This window comes from Electrona antarctica (assembly GCF_951216825.1).
Source record: "Electrona antarctica genome assembly, chromosome: 12".
NCBI classification, from domain to species: domain Eukaryota; kingdom Metazoa; phylum Chordata; class Actinopteri; order Myctophiformes; family Myctophidae; genus Electrona; species Electrona antarctica.
Genome location: NC_136793.1, coordinates 3,036,461 through 3,060,741, shown reverse-complemented (window position 1 = coordinate 3,060,741; position 24,281 = coordinate 3,036,461). Strand labels below are relative to the sequence as shown.

Sequence of the window (24,281 nt, the reverse complement as noted above, 5' to 3'; positions counted from 1 at the left end):
AGAGACCCAGAGGAGCTGGCCTTAAGGAGCTTTAACTGGTCAGAGACCCAGAGGAGCTGGCCTTAAGGAGCTTTAACTGGTCAGAGACCCAGAGGAGCTGGCCTTAAGGAGCTTTAACTGGTCAGAGACCCAGAGGAGCTGGCCTTAAGGAGCTTTAACTGGTCAGAGACCCAGAGGAGCTGGCCTTAAGGAGCTTTAACTGGTCAGAGACCCAGAGGAGCTGGCCTTAAGGAGCTTTAACTGGTCAGAGACCCAGAGGAGCTGGCCTTAAGGAGCTTTAACTGGTCAGAGACCCAGAGGAGCTGGCCTTAAGGAGCTTTAACTGGTCAGAGACCCAGAGGAGCTGGCCTTAAGGAGCTTTAACTGGTCAGAGACCCAGAGGAGCTGGCCTTAAGGAGCTTTAACTGGTCAGAGACCCAGGGGAGCTGGCCTTAAGGAGCTTTAACTGGTCAGAGACCCAGAGGAGCTGGCCTTAAGGAGCTTTAACTGGTCAGAGACCCAGAGGAGCTGGCCTTAAGGAGCTTTAACTGGTCAGAGACCCAGAGGAGCTGGCCTTAAGGAGCTTTAACTGGTCAGAGACCCAGAGGAGCTGGCCTTAAGGAGCTTTAACTGGTCAGAGACCCAGAGGAGCTGGCCTTAAGGAGCTTTAACTGGTCAGAGACCCAGAGGAGCTGGCCTTAAGGAGCTTTAACTGGTCAGAGACTCAGAGGAGCTGGCCTTAAGGAGCTTTAACTGGTCAGAGACCCAGAGGAGCTGGCCTTAAGGAGCTTTAACTGGTCAGAGACCCAGAGGAGCTGGCCTTAAGGAGCTTTAACTGGTCAGAGACTCAGAGGAGCTGGCCTTAAGGAGCTTTAACTGGTCAGAGACCCAGAGGAGCTGGCCTTAAGGAGCTTTAACTGGTCAGAGACCCAGAGGAGCTGGCCTTAAGGAGCTTTAACTGGTCAGAGACCCAGAGGAGCTGGCCTTAAGGAGCTTTAACTGGTCAGAGACTCAGAGGAGCTGGCCTTAAGGAGCTTTAACTGGTCAGAGACCCAGAGGAGCTGGCCTTAAGGAGCTTTAACTGGTCAGAGACTCAGAGGAGCTGGCCTTAAGGAGCTTTAACTGGTCAGAGACCCAGAGGAGCTGGCCTTAAGGAGCTTTAACTGGTCAGAGACTCAGAGGAGCTGGCCTTAAGGAGCTTTAACTGGTCAGAGACCCAGAGGAGCTGGCCTTAAGGAGCTTTAACTGGTCAGAGACCCAGAGGAGCTGGCCTTAAGGAGCTTTAACTGGTCAGAGACCCAGAGGAGCTGGCCTTAAGGAGCTTTAACTGGTCAGAGACCCAGAGGAGCTGGCCTTAAGGAGCTTTAACTGGTCAGAGACCCAGAGGAGCTGGCCTTAAGGAGCTTTAACTGGTCATAGACTCAGAGGAGCTGGCCTTAAGGAGCTTTAACTGGTCAGAGACCCAGAGGAGCTGGCCTTAAGGAGCTTTAACTGGTCAGAGATCCAGAGGAGCTGGCCTTAAGGAGCTTTAACTGGTCAGAGGGGTTCAGTGTCTTGCTCAAGGACACTTCGACACTAACTCTGAGGGAGCCCGGGTTTGAACTGGCAACCTTACGGTTACCATCCAGGCACTCTACCCCTGAGCCACCGCCGCCCAGAGGGTGCTAAGTCCACGGGTTCATGTACTTTTTTATTTGCATTATAATCCCCATAGGGGGATTTTAGATCGCCTCATATAAGAACTGTGTTTGAAATATAAACACATCATCCTGACGGCCGTTTCACTCATATGGATATGAAGAATCAACTGACTGAGAGAAAACGCTGATGTTACTGCTGCTGAATTAGTTACATTTTCGCTAGAAACAGACTGATTCAGAAAGTGACTGACGGTCGTAAACGATACAGAGACACCTCCCCGACAATAACGCAGAGACACCTTGTGTATTTTTGGACCACAATTCTTATAGGTGACGATTTTAAGACGACCTGATGTTATTCTCCATAGAAAAAAAATCCTGTGAACCAGGGGAATCGAGGGGATGAGCGAGTGACGTCAGGACTTCGGCGCTCTATATGTGACGAACGGTGTCGGCATGGAATAACGTTACCTGGCGGGAACGTCGATGTTGGAGATGGCGTAGAAGTATTTGAGCAGGTTGTCGGTCTGGACGTAGGTCCCGCCCAGCGCCGGACGCAGCAGGCGCAGCCTCAGGTTGGTGAAGGAGAAGAAGGCCCTGAGCCCCCTGGTGGTGGCCATGCGTGTGTACAGCGCCTCCATGTTGATCAGCTTGGGCCCCGCGATCACCGCCAGGCGCGCGCGCACCTCGAACACCACGGCACGCTCGTCCTGTTGGGGGCGGGGCGTGGTGGTGATGGAGGGAGAAGTATACAGTAAACAGGTCGTTTCCAGGAAGCAATCTGATTGGTTGAAACGGCATTCTAGCCGTGCTTAAACGGCGATATAGGAACACCTAATCAAAACAAAGGAATCACCTGCTCTGTTCTCACGGAGCACAGCAGACTCGGTGGATAGCTAGCTAGGCTAGCTAGTTTATTGGGACATTTGCGGTCGTATAGTGGCCACATCTGTCATTAAAGAAAACTAGACCTGTACGTGCCCGTCGGCTACTGGCCTACTGGAGAACGATGCAACTTGGGAACACCTAATAATACCCGTTGTCAACTTGTCATAGCACCCGTTTTAACTGTCTGTCTGTGTCCCACATGGAGATCTCTGTATCTGCCTGATGCCTGTATCAGGCTAATCAATTGTCAGGTGTGGGGTTGCCATGGCAATCAATTGGCTGAGGCAGAGGCTGGAAATTGCACAGGTGAGGGGATTTAGGATGATTAGGCCCACTGGCAGAGCCTGAGCAGAGCCTTTTGTGGTGGTTCTGGAGAACTGTGGGTCCGACCGACTCGAGTCCGGGCACTGCACTCCATGTGGGGGTGTGGAACGCGTGTGTCGAATGTGAAGTCGAGTTATGTGCATTACAACCGTACACACACGCACACACACACGTGGCGCATTGATATGATATTGATATGGTATTGATATTGATATGGTATTGATATCGTAGGATATGATTTAATTTAGCGATTGTCGTAGTTTTAAGGGTAACTGTTGTATAATTGCAATATTACACGAGAGGGTGTTTTTGCATTGGACACACATTCTTGCATGTCGGAACTCGACCGCACGCCTGCCAGGTGTGCATTAATGACGTACCCTCTCGTGTACTATTGCTTAAGTACAAACTCACGCTCGTTTTTCAAGGGATGTTTTCACTTGCAAACGTTTGTTTTGGGTCGTTTAAACGTCTGCTTTTTGTGTTTCACCCAAGATAGTTTTTAAAGTAAGTTGCTAGTCAGTAGATATTTAGATATATGACATTCTTTTTTTAAATCAGGAATTCACTGTAACTTCAAACTCCACCAAAAACCTTTCTTCTGCTTACTGATATTGTTCTTCTAATACAGGGGTTCTCAACGTTTTTGGCCGGGGACCCCCGGAAATGCTTTGGCAATGTCTCGGGACCCCCGCCCCGCCCCCTCCCGACCCCCAATATAAATTGACTGCTACAATAACCTTAATAATAGAGACAATACACCATACCGTAAATAAATACTGAAACCAGATATAATCATTAGGTGTATGCATGTACTACATGTGTACTATATGTAAACTTTTTATTTCCATTCAGTTGCAAAAAAGTAAAATGTTTTTTTTTATTTTTTTTTAGAAAATAATTTGGGGACCCCCGAGAATAATTTGGCGACCCCCCGAGGGGTCGCGACCCATGGGTTGAGAACCCCTGTTCTAATACACAACGGGTGGTGTTTTTTCAATTACTTTATTTTTTTTCATTCTATTTTCCCTAAAGATAAGAAATAACAGTAACAGTGCTAAGACAAAGACACCCCTCTCACTCGCCTTTAAACCAGGTCAAACCAAATCAAACCAGGTAAAAACCAGGTCAATCCAGTCCAAACCAGGTCAAACCAGGTCAAACCAGTCCAAACCAGGTCAAACCAGGTCAAACCATGTCAAACCAGTCCAAACCAGTATAAAGTCTTACCTTGGCTCCGACCCATCGGGAGTACTGTTCAGTGCAGATGACCCGGGTCAGGTTGCTAGGCGACAGGTCTCGCACCTGATTGGCTGGCATTCCAAACGCCTCCATGCAGTCATCAGCATAGTACTGGAAGGGCTGCCAGGAGACACCTGGAATATGATGATGATTATTATTATTATAATGATTATTAGAGATTATTATTATTATAATGATTATTAGAGATTATTATTATTATAATGATGATTAGAGATTATTATTATTATAATGATGATTAGAGATTATTATTATTATAATGATGATTAGAGATTATTATTATTATAATGATGATTAGAGATTATTATTATTATAATGATTATTAGAGATTATTATTATTATAATGATTATTAGAGATTATTATTATTATAATGATTATTAGAGATTATTATTATTATAATGATTATTAGAGATTATTATTATTATAATGATTATTAGAGGGCAACCAGAATATAGCTATTGTCACACTTTCTTATAGTAAACCTACCTAACCTCCGCTGTGATTGGCCCAGCTTTGCATAACGTTTGTAGCAGCTAATTGGCTGTTTTACAATCGTTTATAGAGACATGAATTCCCTGCAGGGACAGAAGACCAAACTATTCAAGCGCATATACTTACGCATGATCACAGGCGTAACGTGACATTGTAATTGGCTGACAATATTAGTGGGAGGGGCCTATGTAAGCGACTTTTCTAGTTATTATTCTTATTGTGCAGAGTGTCCATCGGCCAATAGGGGACCACCATTCTTGATGACCTAACTAAGGTATGTTTTTAGATATTTTAGTGACTACAATATCAAAAAACACATATTACACAAACAAAACCCCAGGAAAGTGTTTCTTGTGTCCATCGTTAAAATAAATTCTGGTTGCCAAAGGGGCCTTTTTAACATGAAGCAAAAAGGCCAACCGACCAATCACCTTTGTCCATAGATTTCTCCAGGGCCATGACGGTGGGCCGGCCGTACTCAAAGGTCACGATGATGTCATCAACCAGCGCCAGCGTCTTGTTCCAGGACAGCGTGACGTTGGCGGCGAGCGGCGCCGGGTAGCGGCGGGACCATGTGACCGTCTGCCAATAGGTGAGCAGCCCGCCCCTCTCTCGGTCCGCCATCAGCTGGGGGGGGTGGGCCAGGTCGGGGCTGCGCGCGTCACACTCATCACTGCACATGTACGGGTTCTCCTGACGCACGCACGCACGCACGCACGCACGCACGCACGCACGCACGCACCGCACCGCACGCACACACGCACGCACGCAAACACGCACGCACGCAAACACGCACGCACGCACCGCACCGCACGCACACACGCACGCACGCACGCAAACACGCACGCACGCAAACACGCACGCACGCACGCACGCACGCACGCACGCGCGCGCGCACGCACGCACGCACGCACGCACGCACGCACGCACGCACGCACGCACGCACCGCACGCACGCACGCAAACACGCACGCAAACACGCACGTACGCACACAAACACACAAACACACGCAGATTAGCAGGCTAATCCCTGTCACTTTGCATGTATGTCACTGGAACGCACACACACACACACACACACACACGTGCACACACACATGCACGTTTGCATTACTACTAGGCCCCCAAAGTAGCAGACTTACAAAGTCCCAACCCCCCTGAAAATGATGCTATGCGGTTAACTGCACTGATGGCAAACGATGGTGTTTCAGGTGCGTCTGAACTTCTCTACAAATTGCTGCCCACCCAATCAGAAATGATACATGGGACAGTTTTTTGTGGCATCTTTTCATATTGGTTCAAAATAAATACTCCCCATATTTTTTGATTGTGTGCATGCATGCGTGTGTGCGTGCGTCCGTGCGTGCGTGCGTGCTGTGTGATCCAGTAACATACATGTTAAGTGACAGGGATTAACCTCGTAATCTGTTCTGGTCAGACGCCTCACCATATGCTGTGTTCACGTGCGTGTTCACGTGCGTGTTCACGTGCGCGTGCATTTGTGTGTGACAGTAATCATTGCTATAGAGCGTCGCAGTCCCGCCCCCTTTCATGGCGACGCTAGGACCAGAAGTGAATTCCTCCCAGACATTTCAAAAAGTATTTATTTAAAGACGATTACGCCACGGAAAAAGCCAACTCAGGTTGTGACAAATCATGATAATAAACGCAACATTTTGGGCCGAACAAATAATTACAAAGAAGAAAAACAACCAAAAAAAAGGTGTTGTAACCTGCCGTTTTCCTCTTCTTTCTAATTATTTGTTCAGCCCGAAGATGTTTGTTTGTTGTCATGATTTGTCACGACAAGAGTTGGCTTTGTACGAGGCTTAAAAGGTCTTTAAATAAATACTTTTTGAAATGTCTATGAGGAAAATGGGGAATCATTTCCTCGTCCCTGATAGGGGGCGGGACTGCGACGCTCAATAGAGTATGTGTTCAGTAAGCTCTATATTGTGACAGTAATCATTGCTATAGAGTGTTCAGTAACAGTGTTAAATAGCTCTATATTGTTACAGTAATCATTGCTATAGAGTGTTCAGTAACAGTGTTAAATAGCTCTATATTGTTACAGTAATCATTGCTATAGAGTGTTCAGTAACAGTGTTAAATAGCTCTATATTGTGACAGTAATCATTGCTATAGAGTGTGTTCAGTAACAGTGTTAAATAGCTCTATATTGTGACAGTAATCATTGCTATAGAGTGTGTTCAGTAACAGTGTTAAATAGCTCTATATTGTGACAGTAATCATTGCTATAGAGTGTGTTCAGTAACAGTGTTAAATAGCTCTATATTGTGACAGTAATCATTGCTATAGAGTGTGTTCAGTAACAGTGTTAAATAGCTCTATATTGTGACAGTAATCATTGCTATAGAGTGTTCAGTAACAGTGTTAAATAGCTCTATATTGTGACAGTAATCATTGCTATAGAGTGTGTTCAGTAACAGTGTTAAATAGCTCTATATTGTGACAGTAATCATGGCTATAGAGTGTGTGTTCAGTAACAGTGTTAAATAGCTCTATATTGTGACAGTAATCATTGCTATAGAGTGTGTTCAGTAACAGTGTTAAATAGCTCTATATTGTGACAGTAATCATTGCTATAGAGTGTTCAGTAACAGTGTTAAATAGCTCTATATTGTGACAGTAATCATTGCTATAGAGTGTTCAGTAACAGTGTTAAATAGCTCTATATTGTGACAGTAATCATTGCTATAGAGTGTGTTCAGTAACAGTGTTAAATAGCTCTATAGTGTGACAGTAATCATTGCTATAGAGTGTGTTCAGTAACAGTGTTAAATAGCTCTATATTGTGACAGTAATCATTGCTATAGAGTGTGTTCAGTAACAGTGTTAAATAGCTCTATATTGTGACAGTAATCATTGCTATAGAGTGTGTTCAGTAACAGTGTTAAATAGCTCTATAGTGTGACAGTAATCATTGCTATAGAGTGTGTGTTCAGTAACAGTGTTAAATAGCTCTATATTGTGACAGTAATCATTGCTATAGAGTGTGTTCAGTAACAGTGTTAAATAGCTCTATATTGTGACAGTAATCATTGCTATAGAGTGTGTTCAGTAACAGTGTTAAATACTATAGCTCTATATTGTGACAGTAATCATTGCTATAGAGTGTGTTCAGTAACAGTGTTAAATAGCTCTATATTGTGACAGTAATCATTGCTATAGAGTGTGTTCAGTAACAGTGTTAAATAGCTCTATATTGTGACAGTAATCATTGCTATAGAGTGTGTTCAGTAACAGTGTTAAATAGCTCTATATTGTGAAAGTAATCATTGCTATAAGACTATAGCAATGATTACTGTCACAATATAGAGCTATTGATTTTAAGAAAGGAAAATCACTTACGGTACGGCACATTTTAATAAATTAACGATACATTAATTATTATACTACACATTCCCATTGAACCAGGCCTGCCTGGTTTAGTGTTAATGTTGGGATTACGTTTAGGATTAAACAGGCAGCGTTCAGCTTTTTGGGTTTTCATAATTGTGATGTGTGGCGATATACAGAATTAGAATAGAACGAATTAGAATAATCTGAAAAAGTTCATTAATTGCCATAATGTAATACAAATAAATACACTTTAATATATTTTAGATTCATTACACAACAACTGAAATAATTCAAGCCTTTCATTGTTTTAATATTGATGATTATGGCGTACAGCTCATGAAAATCAAAAAATCATATCTCAGTGAATTAGAATATTTTACGAAAATTGTTTTTTTTTAAACGAGAAATGTCGACCATCTGAAAAGTATATTAATGTATGCAGTTACTACTTGGTCTGGGCTACTTTTGAACAAACTATTTCATCAATGGGGCGTGGCATGGAGGTGATCAGCCAATGGGGCGTGGCATGTATGTGATCAGCCAATGGGGCGTGGCATGGAGGTGATCAGCCAATGGGGCGTGGCATGGAGGTGATCAGCCAATGGGGCGTGGCATGGAGGTGATCAGCCTGTGGTTCTGTTGAGGTGTTATGGAAGACCAGGTTTGCTTTGATAACAGCCGTAAATTAATTTGTATTGTTCAGTCTTATGTCTCACACCTTCCTATACAACTAGATTTTCTGTGGGGTTCAGGTCAGGCCAGTTGGCTGGTCAGTTAAGCACAGTAATACCATGGTCAGTACACCAATTACTACTTTTGGCTCTGTGGGCAGGTGCCAAATCGAGCTGGAAAGGAAAATTAGCATTTCCATGAAGCTTGTCAACATACTGAAGCACAATGTACTCTAAAAAGATGGCTGTGTTGAAAGCATTAAGTCAGTGGATCAACACCAGCAGATAACACGGCCTAAATCATCACTGTGTTTTGTCATGTCCAGAGTCTCAACACAACCGTCTATTATGATATTTTACAGCACTGTGTGCTTCAGTATGTTGACAAGCTTCATGGAGATGCTAATTTTCCTTTCCAGCTCGATTTGGCATGTGCCCACAGTGCCAAAACTACTAGTAATTGGTGTACTGACCATGGTATTACTGTGCTTAACTGACCAGCCAACTGAACCCCACAGAGAATCTAGTTGTATTGTCAAGAGGAAGTTGTGAGACATAAGACTGAACAATACAAATTAATTTACTGCTGTTATCAAAGCAAACCTGGGCTTCCATAACACCTCAACAGAACCACAGGCTGATCACCTCCATGCCACGCCCCATTGGCTGATCACCTCCATGCCACGCCCCATTGGCTGATCACATACATGCCACGCCCCATTGGCTGATCACCTCCATGCCACGCCCCATTGATGAAAGAATTTGTTCAAAAGTAGCCCAGACCAAGTAGTAACTGCATACATTAATATACTTTTCAGATGGTCGTTTAAAAAAATGTGCGTGCGTGCGTGCTTGCGTGCGTGCGTGCGTGCGTGCGTGCGCGCGAGTGTGTGTGCGTGCGTGCGTGCGAGTGTGTGCGTGTGTGTGTGTGTGTGTGCTCCTACCAGCGTGCAGAACCTCTCGGGGGGGTTTCCGCAGGTGATTCCTGGAGGCTCCACCCTGATCTGCATAGACTCCCTCTGATTGGCCGCCGGGGGCTGACAGGCGTAGAACTCCCACCCTGGGCCCGCCTCCGAGCCAATCAGCGCGCGGCACCGCTCGTACGGACCGATCGGCTGCCCGCGTGTGGTCGCCACGGCGACCACCAGGCCAACCAGGAAGTGTGCGAGGAGGCGGGACATCACGGCGCCGCATCTGATCCTACGGCTCCGCGCAGCCTTGCTATTGGTCGGTCGTGGTGTCAATCATCTAGGATGTGGTCCGTGCACCTGCTCCATGCCTTGCTATTGGTTGGTTGTATCGCCACTGATGATCCCTGTGCTCCTATTGGCTGACTGTAATGTCACCGATGATTGATCCCTGTGATCCTATTGGCTGACTGTCTGATGATCCCTGTGCTCCTATTGGCTGACTGTAATGTCACTCATCTAGGATCATGATATGAACCACACAGGACGTGGGATCATGTCGTTAGCGAAGCCGGCCTTCCAGGTGTCGCCATGCCATTACGATGTCACCGGTCGGTTGTGATGTCATCGGTCGGTTGTGATGTCACTGGTGGGTTGTGATGTCATCTGTCTGTGCTTCCTGTGTGGTCTGCATGGTTGTCGACGCGAGGAGACACAAAAACAACAAGTCAGTCAGTTAGTCAGTTAGTTAGATCAGGAGTTCTCAACGTTTTTGGCCGGGGACCCCCAGAAATGCTTTGGCCATGACTCGTGACCCCCGCCCCACCCCCCTCCCCACCCCCAATACAAATTGACCGCTACAATAACCATAATAATAGTGAAAATACATCATGAATAAATACTGAAACCAGATATAATCATTAAGGAAAGTTTATGCATGTACTATGTGTACTATGTAAACTCTTCATTTCTCTTTTCCAGCCATTCAGTTGCAAAAAAGAAAAAGGAAAAAAAAATGTTTTTGAAAATAATTTGGGGACCCCCCGGGGGGTCTCGACCCACAGGTTGAGAACCCCTGAGTTAGATCGTAGCCTCGGAAACCCGGACGTTTTTATTTCCAGGGAGAAAAAAAAGTCTGGGATAGAGTCCACTTTAATTCGGCATAGAGTAGCGCAAACGTCGATCTCACACACACACACACACACACACACACACACACACACACACACACACATTGTTAAACATAGACTGTATTAAAGTCTAAACATTCACCTGTTGTCTCTCCTAATGGTACCAACATCACAACATCACCTGTTGTCTCTCCTAATGGTACCAACATCACAACATCACCTGTTATCTCTCCTAATGGTACCAACATCACCTGTTGTCTCTCCTAATGGTACCAACATCACAACATCACCTGTTGTCTCTCCTAATGGTACCAACATCACAACATCACCTGTTGTCTCTCCTAATGGTACCAACATCACCTGTTGTCTCTCCTAATGGTACCAACATCACAACATCACCTGTTGTCTCTCCTAATGGTACCAACATCACAACATCACCTGTTGTCTCTCCTAATGGTACCAACATCACAACATCACCTGTTGTCTCTCCTAATGGTACCAACATCAATACAGCCTGTTGTCTCTCCTAATGGTAACAACATCAATACAGCCTGTTTTCTCTCCTAATGGTACCAACATCAATACAGCCTGTTGTCTCTCCTAATGGTACCAACATCAATACAGCCTGTTTTCTCTCCTAATGGTACCAACATCAATACAGCCTGTTGTCTCTCCTAATGGTACCAACATCAATACAGCCTGTTGTCTCTCCTAATGGTACCAACATCACAACATCACCTGTTGTCTCTCCTAATGGTACCAACATCAATACAGCCTGTTGTCTCTCCTAATGGTACCAACATCAATACAGCCTGTTGTCTCTCCTAATGGTACCAACATCAATACAGCCTGTTGTCTCTCCTAATGGTACCAACATCACAACATCACCTGTTGTCTCTCCTAATGGTACCAACATCAATACAGCCTGTTGTCTCTCCTAATGGTACCAACATCACAACATCACCTGTTGTCTCTCCTAAGGGTACCAACATCACAACATCACCTGTTGTCTCTCCTAATGGTACCAACATCACAACATCACCTGTTGTCTCTCCTAATGGTACCAACATCAATACAGCCTGTTGTCTCTCCTAATGGTACCAACATCAATACAGCCTGTTGTCTCTCCTAATGGTACCACCATCACAACATCACCTGTTGTCTCTCCTAATGGTACCAACATCAATACAGCCTGTTGTCTCTACTAATGGTACCAACATCAATACAGCCTGTTGTCTCTCCTAATGGTACCAACATCAATACAGCCTGTTGTCTCTCCTAATGGTACCAACATCACAACATCACCTGTTGTCTCTCCTAATGGTACCAACATCACAACATCACCTGTTGTCTCTCCTAATGGTACCAACATCAATACAGCCTGTTGTCCCTCCTAATGGTACCAACATCACAACATCACCTGTTGTCTCTCCTAATGGTACCAACATCAATACAGCCTGTTGTCTCTCCTAATGGTACCAACATCACAACATCACCTGTTGTCTCTCCTAATGGTACCAACATCAAAACATCACCTGTTGTCTCTCCTAATGGTACCAACATCACAACATCACCTGTTGTCTCTCCTAATGGTACCAACATCACAACATCACCTGTTGTCTCTCCTAATGGTACCAACATCACAACATCACCTGTTGTCTCTCCTAATGGTACCAACATCAAAACAGCCTGTTGTCTCTCCTAATGGTACCAACATCAAAACAGCCTGTTGTCTCTCCTAATGGTACCAACATCAATAGAGCCTGTTGTCTCTCCTAATGGTACCAACATCACAACATCACCTGTTGTCTCTCCTAATGGTACCACCATCACAACATCACCTGTTGTCTCGCCTAATGGTACCAACATCACAACATCACCTGTTGTCTCTCCTAATGGTACCAACATCACAACATCACCTGTTGTCTCTCCTAATGGTACCAACATCACCTGTTGTCTCTCCTAATGGTACCAACATCACAACATCACCTGTTGTCTCTCCTAATGGTACTAACATCACAACATCACCTGTTGTCTCTCCTAATGGTACCAACATCACAACATCACCTGTTGTCTCTCCTAATGGTACCAACATCACAACATCACCTGTTGTCTCTCCTAATGGTACCAACATCACAACATCACCTGTTGTCTCTCCTAATGGTACCAACATCACAACATCACCTGTTGTCTCTCCTAATGGTACCAACATCAATACAGCCTGTTGTCTCTCCTAATGGTACCAACATCAATACAGCCTGTTGTCTCTCCTAATGGTACCAACATCAATACAGCCTGTTGTCTCTCCTAATGGTACCAACATCAATATAGCCTGTTGTCTCTCCTAATGGTACCAACATCAATATAGCCTGTTGTCTCTCCTAATGGTACCAACATCACAACATCAATACAGCCTGTTGTCTCTCCTAATGGTACCAACATCAATACAGCCTGTTGTCTCTCCTAATGGTACCAACATCACAACATCACCTGTTGTCTCTCATAATGGTACCAACATCACAACATCACCTGTTGTCTCTCATAATGGTACCAACATCACAACATCACCTGTTGTCTCTCCTAATGGTACCAACATCACAACATCACCTGTTGTCTCTCCTAATGGTACCAACATCACAACATCACCTGTGGTCTCTCCTAATGGTACCAACATCACAACATCACCTGTTGTCTCTCCTAATGGTACCAACATCACAACATCACCTGTTGTCTCTCCTAATGGTACCAACATCACAACATCACCTGTTGTCTCTCATAATGGTACCAACATCAATACAGCCTGTTGTCTCTCCTAACGGTACCAACATCAATACAGCCTGTTGTCTCTCCTAATGGTACCAACATCAATACAGCCTGTTGTCTCTCCTAATGGTACCAACATCAATACAGCCTGTTGTCTCTCCTAATGGTACCAACATCACAACATCACCTGTTGTCTCTCCTAATGGTACCAACATCAATACAGCCTGTTGTCTCTCCTAATGGTACCAACATCAATACAGCCTGTTGTCTCTCCTAATGGTACCAACATCAATACAGCCTGTTGTCTCTCCTAATGGTACCAACATCACAACATCACCTGTTGTCTCTCCTAATGGTACCAACATCACAAAATCACCTGTTGTCTCTCCTAATGGTACCAACATCAATACAGCCTGTTGTCTCTCCTAATGGTACCAACATCACAACATCACCTGTTGTCTCTCCTAATGGTACCAACATCAATACAGCCTGTTGTCTCTCCTAATGGTACCAACATCACAACATCACCTGTTGTCTCTCCTAATGGTACCAACATCAAAACATCACCTGTTGTCTCTCTTAATGGTACCAACATCACAACATCACCTGTTGTCTCTCCTAATGGTACCAACATCACAACATCACCTGTTGTCTCTCCTAATGGTACCAACATCACAACATCACCTGTTGTCTCTCCTAATGGTACCAACATCAAAACAGCCTGTTGTCTCTCCTAATGGTACCAACATCAAAACAGCCTGTTGTCTCTCCTAATGGTACCAACATCAATACAGCCTGTTGTCTCTCCTAATGGTACCAACATCAATACAGCCTGTTGTCTCTCCTAATGGTACCAACATCACAACATCACCTGTTGTCTCTCCTAATGGTACCAACATCAATACAGCCTGTTGTCTCTCCTAATGGTACCAACATCAATACAGCCTGTTGTCTCTCCTAATGGTACCAACATCAATACAGCCTGTTGTCTCTCCTAATGGTACCAACATCAATACAGCCTGTTGTCTCTCCTAATGGTACCAACATCAATACAGCCTGTTGTCTCTCCTAATGGTACCAACATCAATACAGCCTGTTGTCTCTCCTAATGGTACCAACATCAATACAGCCTGTTGTCTCTCCTAATGGTACCAACATCAATACAGCCTGTTGTCTCTCCTAATGGTACCAACATCAATACAGCCTGTTGTCTCTCCTAATGGTACCAACATCACAACATCACCTGTTGTCTCTCCTAATGGTACCAACATCACAAAATCACCTGTTGTCTCTCCTAATGGTACCAACATCAATACAGCCTGTTGTCTCTCCTAATGGTACCAAAATCACAACATCACCTGTTGTCTCTCCTAATGGTACCAACATCAATACAGCCTGTTGTCTCTCCTAATGGTACCAACATCACAACATCACCTGTTGTCTCTCCTAATGGTACCAACATCAAAACATCACCTGTTGTCTCTCTTAATGGTACCAACATCACAACATCACCTGTTGTCTCTCCTAATGGTACCAACATCACAACATCACCTGTTGTCTCTCCTAATGGTACCAACATCACAACATCACCTGTTGTCTCTCCTAATGGTACCAACATCACAACATCACCTGTTGTCTCTCCTAATGGTACCAACATCACAACATCACCTGTTGTCTCTCCTAATGGTACCAACTGTGCTGTGCTGTGCTGTGCTGTGGGCTATGGCGGCGCTTGTATACAGCGACGCCCTGCGTCTCCCCACTTTGTGTAAACTAGCAGTTATTTATTTATTAGTTGCAAGTCTCTTTTTCCGAAACAGTCTTGCACTAATAATATACACCAGGCAGCATCTTTTGGACATTGGACTACAGCAATCGCACAAATATATAGCCGATCCTCTGATCCCCAGCGAGATCACTCGCTCACCCGGGACTACTACTGCGGTGCGGCCGGCTGGCCGTGCTCCTCGACCGGGCAGAGAACGTAAACACAGGCGGGGTACGCGGGGAGGAGTGAGGACTAGGCTAAAACGAACGCCTCACCGACAGGCGCTCCCCAGCCTATTCCTCGCCAATGTGCGCTCTCTGGTGAATAAAATGGACGATTTACGGCTGTGGATTATTAACCACCATTGGATTAAGGACTGCAACGTCATGATAATCACGGAATCCTGGCTCAACAGCAATATTCCCAACAACGCTGTTGAGCTGGCTGGTCGTGAGTTACATCGCGCAGACAGAACAGCTGATTCAGGCAAGACTGTGGGCGGCGGCTTATGCATCTACGTAAACAACGCATGGTGCACTGACAGCACTACAGTTGAGAGTCACTGCTCTGTTAACCTGGAGTACCTGGTAGTTAAATGCAGACCTTTTTACCAGCCTAGGGAATTCTCTGTCACCCTAGTGATCGCAGCCTACATACCCCCTGAGGTTAATGCTAAATTAGCAATGAAAGAGCTTCATGCTGCTATTAGCAAGTACCAGACCCTGCACCCAGAGGCAGCCTATATCGTAGCTGGAGATTTTAATCACTCCAACCTGAAGACTGTGCTCCCCAAATTCTATCAGCATGTCACATGTCCCACACGAGGCAACAAGATCTTAGACCATGTCTACACTAACATCAAAGAGGCGTACAGAGCTGTTCCCCTCCCCCACCTGGGACGTTCTGATCACCTCTCCTTGTTCCTCCTCCCCAAGTACACGCCACTCATAAAACGGATTAAGCCCCTAACCAGATCTGTGAAAATATGGCCTGATGGGGCAGACTCGGAGCTACAGCGCCTGTTACAACCCACAGACTGGAGCCTGTTTGCCACCCAGGCCACCATAGACTCCCACATAGACATTCACTCCTACACCTCCTCTGTTCTGGCTCACATCATCTCCAACATCGACAGTGTCACCACCACCAAACAGATTATCACCTTTCCCAACCAAAAACCGTGGATGAACAGTGAGGTCCGGTTGCAGCTGAAGGCACGTGACACCGCCTTTAGATCAGGTGACAAGCAGGCCTACTGCTCAGCCAGGGCTGACCTGAACAAGGCCATAAAGCAGGCCAAGCAGAGCCACAAGCGTAAGGTGGAGGATCATTTTTACACCAACGATCCCCGACGCATGTGGCAGGGCATCCAGGCCATAACGGACTACAAACCCTCCAACACCCCCCCCCCTGCAACCGACCCTTCTCTCCCCAACGATCTCAACAACTTCTATGCCCGCTTCGACAGAGACAACCGGGAGACGCCCACCAGGGTTGTCCTACCTGCTGATCTCCAACCCCTCACTCTCTCCACCACGGATGTACGCGCCGCACTGAGCAGGACCAATCCACGTAAGGCAGCTGGGCCTGACGGCATCCCAGGTCGGGTGCTTATGAGCTGTGCTGAGCAGCTGACGGAGGTGCTCACGGACATTTTTAACCTGTCCCTAGCCCAAGCAACTGTCCCTGCATGTTTTAAGTGCACCTCCATCGTGCCTGTTCCGAAACACTCCTCTGCGAAGTGCTTTAACGACTTTCGACCTGTCGCACTCACTTCAACGATCATGAAGTGTTTCGAGAGGCTGGTCCTGGCTCACCTCAAAGCTGGCCTCTCCCCATCCCTCGACAGGCATCAATTTGCCTATCGAGAGAACAGGGGCACTGATGACGCCATCTCCTCCGCCCTACACTGTGCACTCACTCACCTGGACAAGAGCAACACTCACGTACGGATGCTGTTTATCGACTTCAGTTCGGCATTCAATACTATCATCCCATCCAAACTCATCACTAAGCTTGGTGACCTTGTGGCAACCAAGGACCTGGACATCACTCCCTCCATCTGCAACTGGATCCTCGACTTCCTCACGGACAGGCCCCAGTCTGTTAGGATAGGCAACCTCACCTCCTCCACCCTAACCCTGAGCACTGGTGTCCCACAAGGCTGTGTGCTGAGCCCCCTTCTCTACTCCCTCTTCACCCACGACTGCACCCCTATGCACGGCACCAATACCATCATCAAGTTCGCTGATGACACAACGGTGGTGGGTCTCATCAAAAACAACGATGAGACGGCCTACAGGGAGGAGATCCAGCATCTGGCGTCGTGGTGTGCTGATAACAACCTGGCGTTGAACACCAAGAAGACCAAGGAGCTCATAGTGGACTTCAGGAGGACTAGGGCTGTCACTCACGCTCCCATTCAGATCAACGGAGCAGAGGTCGAACGGGTCCCCAATTTTAAATTCCTGGGGGTCCACATCTCTGAGGACCTCTCCTGGACCCTCAACACCGCGTCTCTGGTCAAGAAGGCCCACCAGCGTCTCTTCTTCTTGAGGAGACTGAGGAAAGCACACCTATCTCCGCAGATACTGGGGAATTTCTATCGCTGTGCCATCGAGAGCATACTCACGTACTGCACCACGGTCTGGTACGGAAACTGTACAGCCTCTGACCGGAAGGCACTGCAGAGGGTGGTGAAAACTGCCCAACGCATCACCGGAACATCTCTCCCTGTCATTAAGTCCATCTATGACAGACGGTGCCTGAGGAAGGCTCATAGCATCATAAAAGACCCCTCTCACCCCAACCACAGTCTGTTTGCCCTCCTCCCCTCTGGGAGACGTTATAGGAACCTTGGTTCCAAGTCCAGCAGACTTAGGAACAGCTTCTTCCCCTCCACTGTCATCTACCTAAACTCCTCATCCACTCATCTCCCCCCTCCAGTGTCAGCCCCCAACCCATCCACCATCCCTGTCGTATCCGAGACTCTGGACTCATCCTAGTCTTGCACTATGTGGACTCGTGTGATATGGCCACTGGACTTGTGGAATATGGTCTCTGGACCTTAGTTTAGCACTTTGTGCATTGAGCCACGTGCAAAAGGGCTACGTGCAATATGGACAGATCATGTTTTTTTCTCTTCCTCTCATATCCTTATTTATTTATTTATTTAAATGACTACTGCTCAGCCCATTACTGTTACTACTGTACTACTGTAATTAATGTATCCTCCTCTTTACTGACATGTTTGCACTTTGGTGAGATGCGAAAATACTTTTCGCTGTGCTGTACTTGTACTGTACATTGACAATAAATTGAATCTAAATCTAAAAAAAAAAAAAAAAACATCAAAACAGCCTGTTGTCTCTCCTAATGGTACCAACATCAAAACAGCCTGTTGTCTCTCCTAATGGTACCAACATCAAAACAGCATGTTTATCCATCGATAAAATATCACTTCGTTTTGGGTCTGCGAGGGCCTAGATCTACAAGACCTGGGGCTGCCGACCCCAGGGGAGGTCTACAAGACCTGGGGCTGCCGACCCTAGGGGAGATCTACAAGCTCGTAGCGTGGCACTCATTGCCCCTTTTTCTTTTTACTATTTTGAAAAACCTTTTTTTTAAATAGTTCAAATAGCTGATCTACAAGCTCACAGCATGTTGATGTAGATCGGCTATAATTGAACTATTTTAAAACGTGACTCTTTTTGATACAGAGAGTAGTCATGGCGGCAAGACTAACTGTTCAGGAGGAGAAATACTGATTTGATTTATGTTTTATCCAAAATGAGTTGATAGCACAGGCAGACTCTTCACACACTACTGAAATAAACGTCAGAGCTGAAATCGACATGTAAATATGAAATAAATGCTTAAACATGTAGCTATAGGTGTAATGTTAGAGTCCACAGAAGACATGGGGAGAACGGGGTAAGATGAACCACTTTTTGCTTAAGTTGTCCTGGAAGCAAGGCAAAATGAGATGGCAGCAAAATCTAATGATCCCTGCTTTCACATGACATGAAAACACAAAAATAAAACAAAAATCCAATGACTTACTGTGTGTCAAGTTTGGTCAAAAATGTTTTTCAAAATACAAAAAAAAATAAGAAAAATAATTAAGTGTAGGGATAAGGGGCCCAAATCCTACAAATGGTCTCCTCAGTGGCTGCTGGCGTCAGACGGCAAATCTGGCCAACGTCCTATGGTTATACTGGTGCTAGAGCTAGTGAAAATACAGCAGATCTACAAACTCACAACGTGGCGCGAAGCGACACGGTGTGATTCATGACTACTAAAGTATTCAATCAATCAATCCATCAGAAAGCTATAAATTCACTTACAATAAGATCCTGGTGAAGTGTCCTCTCCTCTCCTCTCCTCAGCCTAGTGACAGTAATCCCATTACAAACTGTAAATACCTTATAGCACACCCACCTGTCAGCGTTGCCACGTCTGCTTATTCTAAGCGACTTTGCAGGCTTTGTTTCTCTGCAATGTCGCTTTGTAAATATTTATAGTTGCAGGTTGCCGTTTTCTTAAAGACATGGCGTGCCGTGTTTTTGTACTTTTTCTGAGTGTTTCGTATGTGTCTATGGAGTTAACATTACTCTAATAGACCCCCAGGTGTTGTGTATGTGTCTATGGAGTTAACATTACTCTAATAGACCCCCAGGTGTTGTGCATGTGTCTATGGAGTTAACATTACTCTAATAGACCCCCGGGTGTTGTGTATGTGTCTATGGAGTTAACATTACTCTAATAGACCCCCAGGTGTTGTGTATGTGTCTATGGAGTTAACATTACTCTAATAGACCCCCAGGTGTTGTGCATGTGTATGGAGTTAACATTACTCTAATAGACCCCCAGGTGTTGTGTATGTGTCTATGGAGTTAACATTACTCTAATAGACCCCCAGGTGTTGTGTATGTGTCTGTGGAGTTAACATTACTCTAATAGACCCCCAGGTGTTGTGTATGTGTCTGTGGAGTTAACATTACTCTAATAGACCCCCAGGTGTTGTGTATGTGTCTATGGAGTTAACATTACTCTAATAGACCCCCAGGTGTTGTGTATGTGTCTGTGGAGTTAACATTAGTCTAATAGACCCCCAGGTGTTGTGTATGTGTCTGTGGAGTTAACATTACTCTAATAGACCCCCAGGTGTTGTGTATGTGTCTATGGAGTTAACATTACTCTAATAGACCCCCAGGTGTTTTACATGTGTCTGTGGAGTTAACATTACTCTAATAGACAATTTACAATTTACAATTACAATTTAGGCATTTAGCAGACGCTCTTAATCCAGAGCGACTTACATTAGGCAGGAACAAAAGTATGGGAATACATCACATATATAAAATGCATTTATCAAGAAACATGCGTAAGCTAAGAACGTAACTAGAACATATCTATATAATGACACTATACATATTAACTATACATATATACTATACTATGCTATACATATGTAGGCTACTATGATGTGCTATGACTATATACAATGCAATTATTGTGCTGTCTACATGACATGCTATAAGTCTGTTTCAAATGCTATCTAAGTCTAAAAAGTGCTATCTAAGGGGGTAGGATAAGTGCTATGGGCCATGATGGAGTCTGAAAAGGTGGGTCTTCAGACTACGGCGGAAGATTGGGAGTGATGCCGCAGTTCTGACTGCAACGGGGAGTGCATTCCACAGTTTTGGGGCCAGAAGGGAGAAGAGTTTGGGACGTGTGGAGCGTTGGCCCGGCGTTTTTAGTGAGGGTACTTCCAGCTTTCCTGCGTTGGCTGATCTGAGTGCGCGGGAGGGTTTGTAGGGTTCAATCATGCTTGCAAGATATGGGGGAGCCATACCTTTGGTTGCTTTGAATGCCAGCATCAGAGTTTTGTATTCTGTGCGGGCAGCGACTGGGAGCCAGTGCAGGGAGCGGAGCAGGGGGGAGACATGTGAGAATTTTGGCTGGTTAAAGACCAGACGAGCTGCGGCATTTTGGATCATTTGGAGAGGCTTAAGTGCACATGCCGGTAGGCCAGTAAGGAGCGAATTACAATAGTCAAGTTTTGACAAGACTGTTGTCTGGATTAGGAGCTGGGCTGATTCCTGGGTGAGGAACGGTCTAATTCGTTGTATGTTATAGAGTGTGAACCTACAGGATCGAGTGACAGCTGTGATGTGAGTTTTAAACGAGAGCTGACTGTCCAGGACAACACCAAGGTTCCTGGCTGTTGGGACAGACGTTACCAGGGCGTTGTCTACGGAAATAGTTAGCTCCCGCATAGGGCAGGACTTAGCTGGGAAGAAGAGAAGCTCAGTCTTGTCTGGGTTGAGCTTGAGGACCGGTGGTTGGAGGAATAGACCCCCAGGTGTTGTGTATGTGTCTATGGAGTTAACATTACTCTAATAGACCCCCAGGTGTTGTGTATGTGTCTATGGAGTTAACATTACTCTAATAGACCCCCAGGTGTTGTGTATGTGTCTGTGGAGTTAACATTACTCTAATAGACCCCCAGGTGTTGTGTATGTGTCTATGGAGTTAACATTACTCTAATAGACCCCCAGGTGTTGTGTATGTGTCTGTGGAGTTAACATTACTCTAATAGACCCCCAGGTGTTGTGTATGTGTCTATGGAGTTAACATTACTTTAATAGACCCCCAGGTGTTGTGTATGTGTCTATGGAGTTAACATTACTCTAATAGACCCCCAGGTGTTGTGTATGCGTCTATGGAGTTAACATTACTCTAATAGACCCCCAGGTGTTTTACATGTGTCTGTGGAGTTAACATTACTCTAATAGACCCCCAGGTGTTTTACATGTGTCTATGGAGTTAACATTACTCTAATAGACCCCCAGGTGTTTTACATGTGTCTGTGGAGTTAACATTACTCTAATAGACCCCCAGGTGTTTTACATGTGTCTGTGGAGTTAACATTACTCTAATAGACCCCCAGGTGTTTTACATGTGTCTATGGAGTTAACATTACTCTAGTAGACCCCCAGATGTTGTGTATGTGTCTATGGAGTTAACATTACTCTAATAGACCCCCAGGTGTTGTGTATGTGTCTATGGAGTTAACATTACTCTAATAGACCCCCAAGTGTTGTGTATGTGTCTATGGAGTTAACATTACTCTAATAGACCCCCAGGTGTTTTACATGTGTCTGTGGAGTTAACATTACTCTAATAGACCCCCAGGTGTTGTGTATGCGTCTATGGAGTTAACATTACTCTAATAGACCCCCAGGTGTTTTACATGTGTCTGTGGAGTTAACATTACTCTAATAGACCCCCAGGTGTTTTACATGTGTCTATGGAGTTAACATTACTCTAATAGACCCCCAGGTGTTTTACATGTGTCTGTGGAGTTAACATTACTCTAATAGACCCCCAGGTGTTGTGTATGCGTCTATGGAGTTAACATTACTCTAATAGACCCCCAGGTGTTTTACATGTGTCTATGGAGTTAACATTACTCTAATAGACCCCCAGGTGTTTTACATGTGTCTGTGGAGTTAACATTACTCTAATAGACCCCCAGGTGTTTTACATGTGTCTATGGAGTTAACATTACTCTAATAGACCCCCAGGTGTTTTACATGTGTCTGTGGAGTTAACATTACTCTAATAGACCCCCAGGTGTTTTACATGTGTCTATGGAGTTAACATTACTCTAATAGACCCCCAGGTGTTTTACATGTGTCTGTGGAGTTAACATTACTCTAATAGACCCCCAGGTGTTTTACATGTGTCTGTGGAGTTAACATTACTCTAATAGACCCCCAGGTGTTTTACATGTGTCTATGGAGTTAACATTACTCTAATAGACCCCCAGGTGTTGTGTATGTGTCTATGGAGTTAACATTACTCTAATAGACCCCCAGGTGTTGTGTATGTGTCTATGGAGTTAACATTACTCTAATAGACCCCCAGGTGTTGTGTATGTGTCTATGGAGTTAACATTACTCTAATAGACCCCCAGGTGTTTTACATGTGTCTGTGGAGTTAACATTACTCTAATAGACCCCCAGGTGTTGTGTATGCGTCTATGGAGTTAACATTACTCTAATAGACCCCCAGGTGTTTTACATGTGTCTGTGGAGTTAACATTACTCTAATAGACCCCCAGGTGTTTTACATGTGTCTGTGGAGTTAACATTACTCTAATAGACCCCCAGGTGTTTTACATGTGTCTATGGAGTTAACATTAGTCTAATAGACCCCCAGGTGTTTTACATGTGTCTGTGGAGTTAACATTACTCTAATAGACCCCCAGGTGTTGTGTATGTGTCTATGGAGTTAACATTACTCTAATAGACCCCCAGGTGTTTTGTGTAGCCGGTTTGAGCTCTGCGTTGTGTTCAGATGAAGGACAAGGGGACTTGGGATCTCTCTTTAGCCTTTGGCATATTTATTTCTGCATGAAATAAAGAGACACACACATAATGCAGCAGGCATTTAGCACAGCACACCTCTGCAACACACCAACTCTCTCCAAGCCAACAATGACTTACAAAACTATACAAAATACACAATCTGTCACAAAACATTCACATACATCACAATTACACTTGAAATTAAATACACCATCGGCTAAACAGTATTTTATATGAAAGTAAATAAAACAATAAAACACACTTAATACATACAATAAATCATGGGAGCATCAAAAACATACCTGTATGAAATGAAGAGACACACACAATGCAGCAGGCATTAGACACACAGCCTCTGCAACACACCAACTGGAATGAAGGACAATTGACAATCAAGCATGCTGCAGTCTCTGTGGTTTATGTGTGTGCGTGTGCGTGCAACATTACAACATAAAAGTGTCAATAAATAATATGGCATGTGAGGGATCTTTGGTGGAATGCATTCACTTGTATATCTACCTGCTACATATGGAGTTAACATTATTTAGACCACCAGGTGTTTTGCATGTGTCTATGGAGTTATTCCCCCAGGTGTTTTGCATCATGCGTGTGGCAGATTACCCTGTCACTTAGCTCTGGTCCATAGCTCTAAATGAAACCCATTAGAGCTATGGACCAGAGCTACCTGCCACGACTCATTTTACAAATGATATAGAC

General features: G+C 44.9%; 1 protein-coding gene across 1 annotated transcript in view; it reads right to left on the bottom strand.

The window, feature by feature from the left end:
- LOC306933690 (uncharacterized protein) overlaps positions 1-15,511 on the bottom strand; it is a 41,646-nt gene extending 26,135 nt beyond the window's left edge. Inside the window, exons 1-5 of the mRNA XM_079516000.1 lie at positions 15,346-15,511; positions 9,562-10,213; positions 5,016-5,277; positions 4,062-4,207; positions 2,091-2,329 (exon numbers count right to left, since the gene is read on the bottom strand). Coding sequence (XP_079372126.1) covers positions 2,091-2,329; positions 4,062-4,207; positions 5,016-5,277; positions 9,562-9,798 — 884 coding nt within the window. The 5' untranslated portion in view covers positions 9,799-10,213; positions 15,346-15,511. The remainder of the gene's footprint in view (positions 1-2,090; positions 2,330-4,061; positions 4,208-5,015; positions 5,278-9,561; positions 10,214-15,345) is intronic.
- Positions 15,512-24,281: the final 8,770 nt, after the last annotated feature.